Source organism: Artibeus jamaicensis, unplaced genomic scaffold, assembly GCF_021234435.1.
Source record: "Artibeus jamaicensis isolate MK-2021 breed Jamaican fruit bat unplaced genomic scaffold, CSHL_Jam_final contig_760, whole genome shotgun sequence".
In the NCBI taxonomy this organism is placed as follows: Eukaryota; Metazoa; Chordata; class Mammalia; order Chiroptera; family Phyllostomidae; genus Artibeus; species Artibeus jamaicensis.
In genome coordinates this window covers 1896116-1909669 of record NW_026521955.1, presented here as the reverse complement: position 1 = coordinate 1909669, position 13554 = coordinate 1896116, and the positions used below count along the sequence as shown (strand labels likewise).

Sequence of the window (13554 nt, the reverse complement as noted above, 5' to 3'; positions counted from 1 at the left end):
GGTTTGGTTTGGTAGTATGTACCCAAAATTTTTTCTTGATTTAAATATAAATCATAACAGGACTCTCTCAGAATCTGGGTTTGGGGGGAATTTTGTTTTCTTTCTTATATGTCTGATATTTTTAAAGTATTTAGAGTGAAGTTGTATTGCTTTTAAAATTAGAAAAAATATTGTTTCACCTGAATGATTTAGATTTTAAAACACTTTTGAAATAAGAGCACTTGTAACTTTTTAAAAAATTTAAATACTAGATACCGTTAAGAGTATTGTTAGTTCATTTTCTTTTAAATCAGAGCAGGGTAAGTATTACACCTTACCTCTCAAATGTTGCCTTTTATAATCTGATTATCTACCTCTACCTCTCTATTAACAAACCACTTTGTTTTCACTGAGAGAAAAGACACACAATCAAAACACCAGGTGACTTCCCATTATCCCAGGTAACTCCACTTTCCCTGTATTCTACACATCACTTCCTCTTGCTTAAGCCACACTCCAAACATTCCTTTCTTTTTACTATTAGTGTATAAATTTGAGATGTATCCATTTCTCAGGTCTGGCGACAGTTCAGGACCAAGGGACAAGGTCACAGAGATTATAGACTGTTGAATGTGTGACAAGGCGGCTCATAAAGAATCTAGTCAGATGTCCTTCATTTGCCTTTAATTAACTACAGCTGCTTTTTAGGTTTGGCGCTGATCTTTGATCTGCTTTCCCCTTCAGACCTCTGTGCACAAGGTAGTTAAAAACAAACTAGGAGGCCAATTTTAAAGACAAAGAAGAAAAAGAAAAGAAAATCCCTCTGGGGTAATCAAGTGACAGTCCAAGCAGCCATGAGCTGTTAGCTTTATTCATTAGAGAACTCAAACATGTCCAGAAGTAGAATAACGTCCCTGCCGCTAGACTGGCCTCAGCAATGAAGCTTACAACAGCTTTGGGATGAATGAGTGGGCAAACTTCTTATGAAAACAAGTTTATTGAGGAGCATTTTACTACATTGGCACACAATCTAGCTTACACGGTTTCATAGCGGTAATATTGGTTCAATATGCACTGAGAAATTTGGCCCTCTAAGAATGGCAGATTTACAGTGCAACCTTGCGCTAACCCAAGTAGCCCCTGCAATTAGCTTTAGAAAAACTTCCTACAGGGCACACGGCTTGGATGGACGGCTCTGCCACACCATACCACGTTTGCAGAAGCTTTTACTATCGTACATTATCCAGCTTAAACTTTAGTTTGGTAATGACTTTGTGTATAAATCTTGGAATCTTTCACAGGTCTAGGTAATTGATATTGTCTTCTTTTGAATCAAAATTCCAACACCAACATCATCAATCAGAAAAAATCGAGTGTTCCTTAGAGCAAATAATCTTGTACTAGAGTTTAAGAAGTATTGTGGAAGAAAGCCCATTTTAATCGTATAAATGGGTTTCCCTCTGTGATTTTTTCTTCTGTATTGTAATCTCTTGCAGCCTATGCATTATTTAGGGACACTTAATAACATGAGAAAACATTGATTTAAAAAAGACCAAGAAGTTCCCAATTCCTAATGTTTCACTGTGCATTTTCAATTTTCGTAGTGACTTCTTCCTTGTAAGTTACAGGAAATATCAGTCTTGTGAAATCCCTTGTAACCTATGAAATTTAAGGAAAACAGATACCATCCTATATTTCACAAAATTTTTTTGATCCTGAAAAGTGACATTTTTATTAAGGACAAAACTAGAAATTTCTCTGAGTTGCTGATTTTTTTCAAGTTTTCCCAAATACTATGTTATCAGTCCATTTATTTCTCCATACCTACTGAAGTGTACGTGGTCAAATTAGGAGTCAGGCCAGGACTTCCCTTTGGCAAAACCTGTGGCTTTTCCCCAGTCTCATCACTTGCCTCTTTCTTGGATCTTACAATCATCTTGTCTGTCTTGCCGTTCAATATTCCTGTTAGAAGATATTCTTTCAAAGGAGAAAAACTCACCGCTGTATATGTGGAAAAGCAGTATATGTGGAAAATGTAGACACTTTGTCCTCGATTACCTGAATGTTTATTCTAACTCTTCTATATTGAAAGTTTGAAAGAACTTTCTAAGAACAAAAAGAGGCAAGATGATACTTTCCATCTTTTCAAAGCACAGTGATTACACTCAGTTGAAATTTAGAATGAACATCTATAGGCCAGCAGCACTTACATGGCCCATCATGGGAAGGAAATGAGAGAGCAAGATTCTCCTGAAGAGGGAGGAGGAGTGTATGTTCCTATTCGGTTCAGCCGGTTGTTGCCATGCGGGCAGGTGATGCGGGGGTGCCAGATATTTCAGTTTTTCAACTGGAAATTTGATTTTGTTAATGTGAAAACTCCTGATTTCTGAAAGTTAACAACAATTCATTTTTAAAAGAACACTATGTGAATGTATTTTCTGAAGGTCTTCTTTTCAACCTTCTTTTCAATGTTTATTTCTGGCAGGGGTGGCCAACCGTTTGGTGTCTCTGGGCCAGGCTGGAAGAAGAAGAGTTGTCTTGGGCCACACATTAAATACACAAACACTAATGAAAACTGGTGAGCAAAGAAAGGTTTTAAGTAAATTTACAGTTTCGTGTCGGGCTGCTTTCAGAGCCATCCTGGGCCGCATGCAGCCTGCAGGCCGTGAGTTGGGCTCGCCCGACAACTGCTTGGGCAGGCCAGGACATGGCTTTCAAAAAGTAGACAGAAGATTTTGAGTTCCTTGTGGATGACACTGTGTAGTCAGAAATGCTCATATGAACTGATGGAAAAAAATGGTAGCAAGGTTAGCGATAGCAAACACTTGCATAGGAATGGCTTACAGTGAGTGTGCTTTCATGCTCCTCAGAAGGGTCCTCAAAACAACCCAGTATGCCAACAGGACTGTTTTTTTTTAATTCTCATTTTATGGAGGAGAACACTGAAGCTCAATGAGTGGTTCTTGATCATTTTTAAGACACAGAATCTTTGGTGATAATTGTTGAAAGTTATGGACCTCTCTTGCATAAAAGTGAATATTAAAGAATATTTAGCATATAATGCTAGGAGTTCATGGACACTTTCCTCTTTCCAAAGTCCAACCACGAGAAGCCCTATAAGTTTGATACAGAACTTTAGCTGAGGTTCTCAGAGCTAGCAGTTAGCAGCTACCAGCAGAGCCTGCCCAGGCTGAAGAGTCACCTGCAGTCCGCCTACGCAACCCCAGCTGGGACAGCAGGACTCTGAGACGAGGCTGGGTCTGGGGGGCATGACCTTGGCAGTACAGCTGGAACCCTCATCCCCATAGTGTTGAGAAATCTCCAGTTTGGCTCAGAGGTCCCAGAGTTACAAATAGTAATAGCCACTATAAGAGTAGCCACTGTTAACCTCACGCTGGTATGCCAGGCACTGTGCTGAGCTCTTAAGTCAATACAGTGTTTATCTCCTTCACACAGATAAGGAAACAACTAAACCAAGATGGTCATCCTGACTCTGGATCTGACACCACTAACCACTTGTGATTCTGTTTTTCATTTTAGAGTGAACATAAGGGAGAGGAGGAGTTGCAGGGCAGCAGCCTTTGTTCTACTGCCATTCTTAAAATGCATAACAGTATAAAGTTCCTGAGAAGTCCATTGTTTTTCTTCTCAGACACAAAGATTTTTTTTCAAATACTGTGCATTTAAGAAGGCAAAGAAAAAAAACCCTTAATTGTACCCAGGCTAGGGGGATTTTTCATATATACAAAATCAGTCATTACTAAACCTTGTTAAGCTGCCAATATCAGTGATATCTGTGTGATTTTCAATATGCCTCAAAAACCAGTCATAACAAATCCATCTACAACCCACTGAGTATCCAGTATTTCCAAAAGTTGGGAGAAATAATACATTATGGAGTTAATTTCTTTACTTTCCAGGTATATTGTAATGTCATGCAAAATGAGATACTTGCCAAGTTAAACTGAACAAATGCCAAAAACAAAACTTACACAAGATACAGATTTAATCTTTTTTATTTATTTAAATGTTATTTATTTATTTTTAGAGAGAGGGGTAGGGAGGGAGAAAAAGAAGGAGAGAAACATCAATGTGTGGTTGCTTTTCACGCATCCCCTACTGGGGACCTGGCCCGTAACCCAGGCATGTGCCCCGACTGGGAATCAAACCAGCAACCCTTTGGTTCACAGACCATCACTCGATCCACTGAGCTACACCAGCCAGGAGATTTAATCATATTTTTATGTGGAAAACTTCAGGACTCAAGAATATACCACCTTAAAAGAAGTGCATAACTTTTTTTCTATTGTATTTTTCCATAGTTTACATTCAATATTATTCTGTATTAGTTTCAGGTGTTCAATATAGTGGTTGATAATCATATACTTTACAAAGTTCCCCCCCCCAGTGTTTCCAGCACCCACCGTGCCCCATATATAGCTATTACAACATTATTAACTGATTCCTTATGTTGTGCTTTACATACCCATGACTATTTCGTAACTACCAATGAAGAAGTTCGTAACTCTCAGTGAGTTATGTAAACCCCTGGTTAAATGAATAATCGTGGAGTTCATGGAACATGAATAATGTTTGTTATGCAAACTGCGTAGATTAATTTGCTATGTGGATGATCCTTGAAATAAAAAGTTAAGTTTCAAGTAAAGATCCAAAATGGAGAATTTGAATTTATAAAAATATTTTACTATTGTCCTGGTCAAGTAGGTTGGAGCATCCTTTCAATTCAACAAGGTTAAGGGTTTGATTGCTGATTGGGGCACATATGGGAGTCAATCAGTGAGTTCATGGGTGAGCAGAACGCAAATCGATGTCTCTCTTTCTCTCTGCCCCCCTCCTCTCTCTAAAATAAATTTTAAAATTTTTACTATTATTTAAATGATATGAAATCTAAGGAAAGAGTCAAATATTTCCTCTCTATATTCTTGGGAGTAATTTTACTTAAAATTTTACTTAAGTTTAAAACAGGATTTTACATTATGAATCCAGCTTAAGCACAACAAACACTTATCGTTTGTTAAATACAGTTCCCCATCAACTGGTACTTCTAGGACTCAAAATAAAATAAAATTGATATTTTGTGTTTTTAAAAAAACTGGCAAGATTCTGAAAGTATTTGGTCTAATTGGTTTTCTTAGTACTAAATATATTTTATAAAATTGCATTCATTTTTAAATGCACAATTCATGTATAGTATTTATGCTTATGGAGTTAGCTTTCACGGTACATCTTTTACCCTAACTTTTCTAGATAACAGATCACCACAGCTAGGTTAACTCAAAATGCACCATTTTACTGCTTTTACCCCCAAATTAGTTGAGATTAATAATGCTACCACTTTGAAAGTTTATTAGCTTCTATTTCATACTTTTTCTGTTTATTTAACTTCCGCTACTGCTTCTTTGACTCTCATAAAAGATTGTCTCCTTCTCAACTTTCTTTCAGTGAAAAAGCGTGTGATATGCCTTTAAGTTATTACAGATCTATTTTTTAATCTTGCAAATTAATGTGTGTCCTTCCTCATCAGTCTTTCTTCTTCTCCCTCCTTCCCACCCCAGTGGCCCACGCCTCCTAAGTTCCCCTTTGGATTCCCATCTCATGACCTAATGCCTCAGGTTTTCCCTTTTCCTTTTCCTTTTTTTTTCCATGAGGCAATGTTTGCACACAGCTGTTCTGTAATGTATAGCATATATTGGCTTGAGAATGGAAATTTAACTTCTGTAAAGTGGTTTGGGATACACTTTTCTGCAAGATGCTGTGCCAAACTGAATTGTGGATTGTAACATACAGCCAAAGGTGCCTCTGTTTGCCACTCCAGGAAGCGGTTTACGGTTTTGGTAATTATGATGCCCAATTGCAATGGTTTCCAGAGTTATTATGTAAACCATTCAAGTGGGGATTATGTCTTCCCTATTCTGCACACCTTTCCTGATACAGTAAATATAAGTGACAAGTTTAGGTGAGAAGGGGCCTTATTCACAAGTTGACACACCATCTTACACTGTATATTCATATTTAAAACTTGAGCCCTTTCATTTCCTTTCCAAGTTTGCTAATCTCACAGGAATATAGAATAACCAAACTATAAACTAGAGCTCCTTATAGGAAAGTTTTTCTGCGACGAAGTGCAATTCATTAGTCCCAGTATTGTTGTCATTAAATGGTTAGCAACATGGGAAAGCAGTCAGTTAATTACGATGAAAGCAGCAAGAGTTATTATTCAAATATTATAACCCAGCCATGTTTTCCAAACTACAGAGAAAAAAGATGTTACAAAGAGGTTGAACAGTCTGGAATTCTCTTTCCCAAAGCCCCCCACCTAGGGGTGCACTCGTGACCGCAGCACCACCCCTCAGGTGTCCACAAACTCCTCCCATAGTGACTGGCCCAGGGTTCACATGCGGTTAAAGTGAAGCCAGTCAAAGCCCTTCCAGCAATTTTTCTGTTGTGCCAATGGAGAAGAGTCCTACTTGCCTCTTGCATCTTAAAAATGACAGGGTGGGAACTGGGGGCTCTGTGAGGCAGTATACCTCCCTGTGCTTGCAAAAAGCTCTGTAGCAGAAGTGAATCAGGACAAGCAGAGACAAGCAGATGAGTGAAGGGGAGACAAAGTCTTGGAGCCAAGCATCCCTGCCATTTCTGTCATTTCAAATATGAGCCAACAAATTCCCCTTTTGTGTTCAAGCTGATGTGTGTTGAATTTTGTCTCCAAAAACCAAAAGGGACCTGACAAATTATTTTCATTGGAAATGACTACCTGCATGAATAAAAAGCATTGTTTCTCTCACACAAATTTCTCCAGCGATTCACTGGTGAAGTAAAACAGAAAACATGGAACATGTATTCACCCTGGAAAATGCCATTGTGAAACACAAATTAAACTCTGCTGTGGAAGAAAGAAACAGTACTGATTCCTTTTTTTAGGCAATGGCATTTTAGAGTCTTTTTATTTTAATAATTGTATTATGGTTCAACTTGAGTCATATCATCCATGTCAACTTTAAATCTCTTGTTTTGAAATTCAGTCCTCAATTACTAGTGCTCCAAAACCCATCCAAGGCAACAGAAGCCTTGGGTGCGGCTTACATGAACCCAGTATAACCCCATAGCCTTGGTTTCCATGTACTTCATAATGTCACCCTTCTTTTTGGAAGAGAGGGAATCCTCTTTCCTTCTCGGTGGTAAGTTGAATTTAGTTCAGAAAAGTTGCCATTGTGAATTCATACTATGGTTAGCAGCTGTGTGATGGTGCTATTTGACTTGGTATTTGTATGTCAGGTTAAAGCTTAACTGCTTCAAAGAGATTCAAAGTACAATGGCTTAAAAATACAAAGTTTACTTCTCTTTTGTGTAACAGCCTTACTATCAACAGTTCAGGTCAGCACAGAATCTCTGCTCCTCAGTCCCTGGCCCTCCCAGTGTTGTCCCACCATGCCCTAGGGCACTGTCTTGTCATCTGTGAGATGTAACTTGAGTCCCAACCACACTGAAGTTCCAGTTAGCAAGAAGAAGAAATTAGGTATGAAAGAGGCATACCCCTGGTCTTAGGGTCTCTGCCTTTCACATTCCATGGGTGAGAACTCAGTCACATGGCCACACAGAAGACATGTTGGGAAAGGCCCTCTTTCTGAGACATCATGGACCATGGAAGAAAGAGAAAATGGAATTTGGTGGAGCACCAGTATTGTTCTCGGGGCTGTAGGTACCATTTTGTTGCTGCCATTGTTCCACGTCTCCTCTTTAACGTTAGTGTGTAAGAGAAAAATGAATGCATTGATCCTGTAGCATCAAAGTAAAACATGAAGAAATTGGAGTTATAACAGAAATATTGCTTTTCACTTTTTACTTATTCAAAAATTATTTAGTAGCTAAATTTAGCTTTTGAGTGGATATAGAAGTCATTCCTCTCCAAAGAAGTCATCCACAGAATATTGATTACAGTCTGGAAAATAGATAGTACTAATTTACCTTTTTCCAGATTGACAATGCCCTCATAACATTATGTTCATTGTCTATGTTTTTAGACTTTGTAGGTGCCCTTTCAGATTTCAGGGAACATTGTCATAGTTTTAATCTTCAACCATGAAGAGATTCTTTTAGTGAGGGCACATTTTAGGTTGTTTGACATAACGTTAGCTCCACTTTCCCTAGAAAGGATGATTAAGTGTTTTAAAATACGTATTTCATCAATTACTCCTTAGCCTTGCCTGAGAATATGAATATAAATGTTTTCATTTATTTCTGAGCACTTAGTACTGTAGTTTCAAAATCTTTCAAAATAGTTTTCTTTGGGGTCTTAACCCATTTTTGGAGGCTTGTATTTGTTTGTATAATTGTATTTTTTTTAAAAAAGGAACAATTAGCAAAGCCCAAAGTGAGAATAAAAAGAATAATAGCGGTCAGAGCAAAAATAAATGAAATTAAGTATTAAAAAAATGATACAGCCCTGGCTAGTATAGCTCAGTGGATTGAGCACAGGCCTGCAAACCAAAGGATCACGGTTCAATTCCCAGTCAGTGCACATGCCTGGGTTTCAGGCCAGTTCCCAGCAGGGGACCCAGGAGAGGCAACCATACATTGATATTTCTCTCCTTCTCTCCTTCCCTTCCCCTCGAAAGGTAAATAAATAAAATCTTCAAAAAATGATACAGAAGATCAATGAATGCAAGAGCTGGTTCTTTGAAAAATTAAACATGTTTGTATAATCGTTTTATTCATTGTTTCATACTTTCAACATTTCCAAATGATGTGCCATATTTTGCCATGTATAATGTGCACTTTTTTGCCCAAATTTTTGAGGGAAAAATAAGGATGTACATTATACATGGATATAATGATTACATACCATGGGTATCATTATGGGCGTAGTAATCTTATGTATTAGGTGCCCCAAAACATGGGTGTACATTATAAATGGCAAAATGTGGTATATTGGCGATTAAATATATTAACTTTTTAGGGTGTGTCCATTCTGGTCATTATCAGATCTTAGTTAAATATTTGGGAAACTATAAACTCAAAGGAACCATGAAAATCAAATCAAAGCAAAGATACTGGAGATACAGAAAAAAATTTCAAACTTTGGGTACAATTTATTAATAAAAATGGGACTTAATGGTTATTTCAATGTCAAATCCATCCTTTATCTTTCCAGTTCTCTCTTCTATCCAGTGTCCTGACTTGAACAGAACCAACAATGTCCTTACCACAATAGCCTCATCCCTGTCATATTCTCACTTCCCTCCTCCCTAGCTCAAGCTGCACATTCAATCATTATTTTCTCACACATTCTTTCCTTTGCCCTCTCTCACTTTCTCATGTGCATTTGGCAAACCTCATTCTGGTTTCATCTTAATTCTGCCTGCACCCAAACAGCCAAATGTGGCTGCAGAATATGACATTTTTAATTTCATGACTTGACCTCAAGGGGACCCTTAATGCTACCCAGTAACCATACTACATTTCTGTGGTCACCCCTTCCCTCACTCCCACAGATGACTATTCCACACCTTCTCTTTGGCCTTGAGAGACTTCTCTTCCCTCATTCTGACTCTCAGTTGATGACCTTGCTTCCTATTCTCCTGAGAAAATGGAAGCAGGCAAAAGAGAACCAGAATCTAGAACTATGCTGGCAAAACTATGCAGAGAGTAGGCCCCCAAAAGAATATTTGGTGAATGAGAACCCTCTTGGATGTGTGCCCGAGATGACGCACACTTAATGGTGTACAGTAGCAAGAAATATCCATGGTGTTTGTTGGGAGGGAAGCCACAGAAGCAAATATCATTTCTCATGAATTAGTAACTTAAGAACAATAACTGAACTCAAACCTTGATTATTATTTGGATAGTGTTTTATATGGAGTAATATATGCAATGATATTACAACTAAATATTCATGTTATGAAATTCATCTGCCTCTGTGTTTATATAATGTCCAAATATTATATTTTAGCCTCTTTAGTGTCTTAATATTGTTTTTAGGTGCCAACATTTATTTGACATGAAGTGTAATCTGTTTCACCTTTGCAAGTTTTTCATGTGAAAATAAAGATTAGTTTAATGCATTCTTAGTAGAAATCCTGTGTGATTAAACTATGTGGATGCTTTTGTAACTGAAAGAGGAGTTCCTGAAACTGAGTCAACTTTCTTTTCCTCCTTAACCAGACCTGGATATAGAATGTGGTATGTGCAATTCACCTAGAACCCTGGTCTGAGTGATCTGGATTTCCTGGGAGTGTGGCATAGAGGCTGGTGTGCACTGACACTTCAAAAATAATAATTTGTATACCTATGGTTCTAGGTTATTCAGCAAATATAAAATTAAGAGCTCATACCTAAAGGCAATTATTGAAGCAGTGTGATTAAACACAGGAAACTTGCTATATATTAATTAAGGCAATGGTGACAAATATTTTGAAAGTTGTAAGTCACTTTATCAAGCTGAATAATATCATTGCAAGAGATAATATAATTAGAAAAGGGAAAACTACATAATAATTTTATCCTGGGTTTTTTATGGTAATTGCTGTTAGTGACTTATAGAAAAGAAAGAACTAGGTACTTGTAACCTAAAAATCTGAATTCCTCCCTTTGTAAGATACTCTGTATTTGCCTAAGGCCTTCTTCCTGTCTCTGAACTTCTGCCCAGTGACTAAGGGTAAAGCTGGCTTTGTAGCCACATTACATCTCCTCTCTTAAAGGGCTCATAACCTTGAAAGAAGGCAGGGGAAGAAGCTGGAAATAAAAAACTCTCCTTTGACTACTATACTTTTAAAACCATTTGAACCTAATAGGCTAAGCAATAGACTTTGTACTTAGACTTGGGCAGTATTGTGCTGGGAAATGTTTAACAGTGGCTCTCTGGAAAACAAACAAAAACTCTGATATATATAGCCTCTGCCATTTTCCTTAGTGTAAATACTCCCACCATGGTTAGTTTCAGGCTATTCACATGATGCCGCAAATGCAAAGTTTTGAAGAGAGGTGTACCATCTGGGCCTGTAAGAGGCAGCTTCCGTACATGAGTGATGGGGTGACTGGGAGGGACCGAGTTCTGTCCTGACTCTTATGACAAATAGAGGGCTCCTTCTTCCTAAGAACTCAATGAGAGAAGAAAGGAAGGTCAATATTCTACAAGTTATCAGACTTTTGAAGAGACTAGAACTTAATTACTTCAACCGCTTAAAAGAAAGGACTAGTATGGAATATGATGGAGGTGCTAATTATTATTACATTTGCAGCTATAGGGTGGGACAAAAGTAGGCTTACTGTCTTCATAGGGAAAATAACACAATAGTTAATAAATAACAATATAAGAGTAAACTCTATTTCATGTGCTCACAACTGTAAACCTACTTTTGCCCCATCCCAGATATTATAATACATAAGTGTATCAAATTAACATGTTATGCTCCTTAAATTTACACAATGTTATATGTCAAAGCAGTATGGAGTTTCCTTAAAAATTAAAAAATGCAACTACCTTTTGCCCAGTGATCCCACTTTGGGGAATTCATCCAGAGTAACCTGAAACACTAGTCAAAAAGAATATATGGACTCCTATGTTCATTGCCGTGTGACTTACAGTCACCAAGGTCTGGAAGCAGCCCGAGGGCCTATCGGTAAATGAGTGGGCAAAAAAACTGCAGTCGTTTACATGTTGGAATACTGCGTGTCCATAAAAAGGAAGGAACTTTTACCTTTTGCAATAGTGTGGATGGACCCGGAGAGTATTATGCTAAGTGAAGTAAGCCAGTCAGAGAAAAACAAATATAATATTATCTCACTTACATGTGGAAGCTAATTAACAAAATAAACTGATGAACAACATAGAAACAGAGGTATGGACACAGGGAACAAACTGACAGCTGTCAGAGGGGAGAGGGAAGTGGGGACTTAGTGAAAGAAGGGGAAGGGATGAACCAAAGAACGTAGGTGCATAACCCACAAACACAATAACAGTGTCGTGATGATCAAAGGGAATGAGGGCAGGGGCTGCGTGGAGAAGGGCAAAGGGTGGGGGGATGGGGACCTCTGTAATAGTGTCAATAATAAAAATAAAGAAAATTTTAAAATTTTGGAAGAAAGCAAAATGTTTTTCTTTCTGGTTTATAGCAAAGCAGAAAGAAAACAGAGGGCCCGAACTGAGCAAGTCCTCTATAGCGTAGAAAGAGAGGTCCCGGCAGGCTTCCCTCCCCTCCGGCCACAGAGTCCTGCTGCCTCTTTCAACCGCCCTTCTGCATTTTCATAAACTCCCAATTTGAAGTTCTGGTCAGCTCAAACATTAATTTTTTACTTTAGATAAACAAAATACAGCAGAAGCTTTTCCTGTTTTTATATGTATTATATACAGAAAAAATCTGTACGACAAGTGATACCTATTTCTCTTTTTTATTTTAATTTCCTTTCCTTTAAAGATATTTTGTACACTTCTAGAGGTACGTTACCATTTACCAGTGTAACCCAAAACTTATTTTCCCCCCTGATGTTTCTCTTTGCATTACCGACTGTGTTCGGGCCCATGTATGGCAGTTAACTTTCCATGAAAGGTCAACACGTCCCAAAATTGGTCTGTTTACTGAAGTAACACATGGAGCTTGCTTGGGGTCTAATATAGAGTTTAATAAAAAATAAAAATAAAAGAATAACTTCCGTTGAATTAAAATACCAAACAATAATCTTAAAAGGTATTACACTGAGCTGAAATTGAGTAAAAAAAAAGTATGAAAACTTTATATTACAAGTGAGATTTTCATTAGTTGAACCATTTTCAACCTAGAGCTCTGTCTTTGCGTTCAGAGTTTTAATATTTTAGAAACTCACTTATTGTTGAACTCTGCCTCAACTTTTCTCCCTCACATGCACCTGTTCTATACAGGGGTGTCAAACTCATTTCACCAGGGGCCACATCAGCCACGCAGCTGCCTTCCAAGGGCCGAATGTAACTTCAACTCCTTAACAGTTAAGCAGCAGTTACAGTTATACGGTCCTGAAATGATTTTGCTCCTTTGAAGGCAACCACGAGGCTGATGTGGCCCCTGGTGAAAATGAGTTCGACACCCCTGAATGATCTCTAGACTATGATGGTGTGCATGTGTTTATGTGTCTGAAATATATTTTCTGAAATTCTAAGTCAATTAGATAATAAACTGTATGAGAGGAAGGACCCACTGAGGAGGTGACTGTGCTCCCTTCAAGTACGTGCCAACAGCTCTTGCTTAGTGATAGTTCTTGTAGAAAAACACATACTAATAGTAAATGGCTATGAAACTATTCGCTTCAAATTTTTCAGGGAAGGCTGTGGCTTGCTCAAAAGCATAACTTTTAACATCTTTCAAACCTGCCAAATCACATTGCCTATTTAGCCAATTCCGTGTGCATAATATGAATTCACTGTGCCACGAGCTAGTGCGCCTTAACTGTTACTGGGGGAAAGCATAATATATTTGATTTCTCTTTATGAGTCTCACATTGCTTATAATTCAATAGGGCTACCACATTTTCTGGGCAGGCTATCAAATAGGATGTTGTAATGATTTGCTTGACTAGCAGAGTAGA

At 38.0% G+C, this 13554-nt stretch overlaps 1 protein-coding gene across 3 annotated transcripts in view; it reads left to right on the top strand.

Moving 5' to 3' along the window:
• SLC25A21 (solute carrier family 25 member 21) overlaps positions 1-13554 on the top strand; it is a 496967-nt gene that overhangs the window by 267171 nt on the left and 216242 nt on the right. For 2 of the 3 annotated variants that reach the window (XM_053672523.1, XM_053672522.1), the window contains exon 2: positions 2465-2557. The exons of the other annotated variant lie outside the window; for it this stretch is intronic. In XM_053672523.1, the coding sequence (XP_053528498.1) occupies positions 2465-2557 (93 nt within the window). The remainder of the gene's footprint in view (positions 1-2464; positions 2558-13554) is intronic. 3 annotated transcript variants of the gene reach the window in all.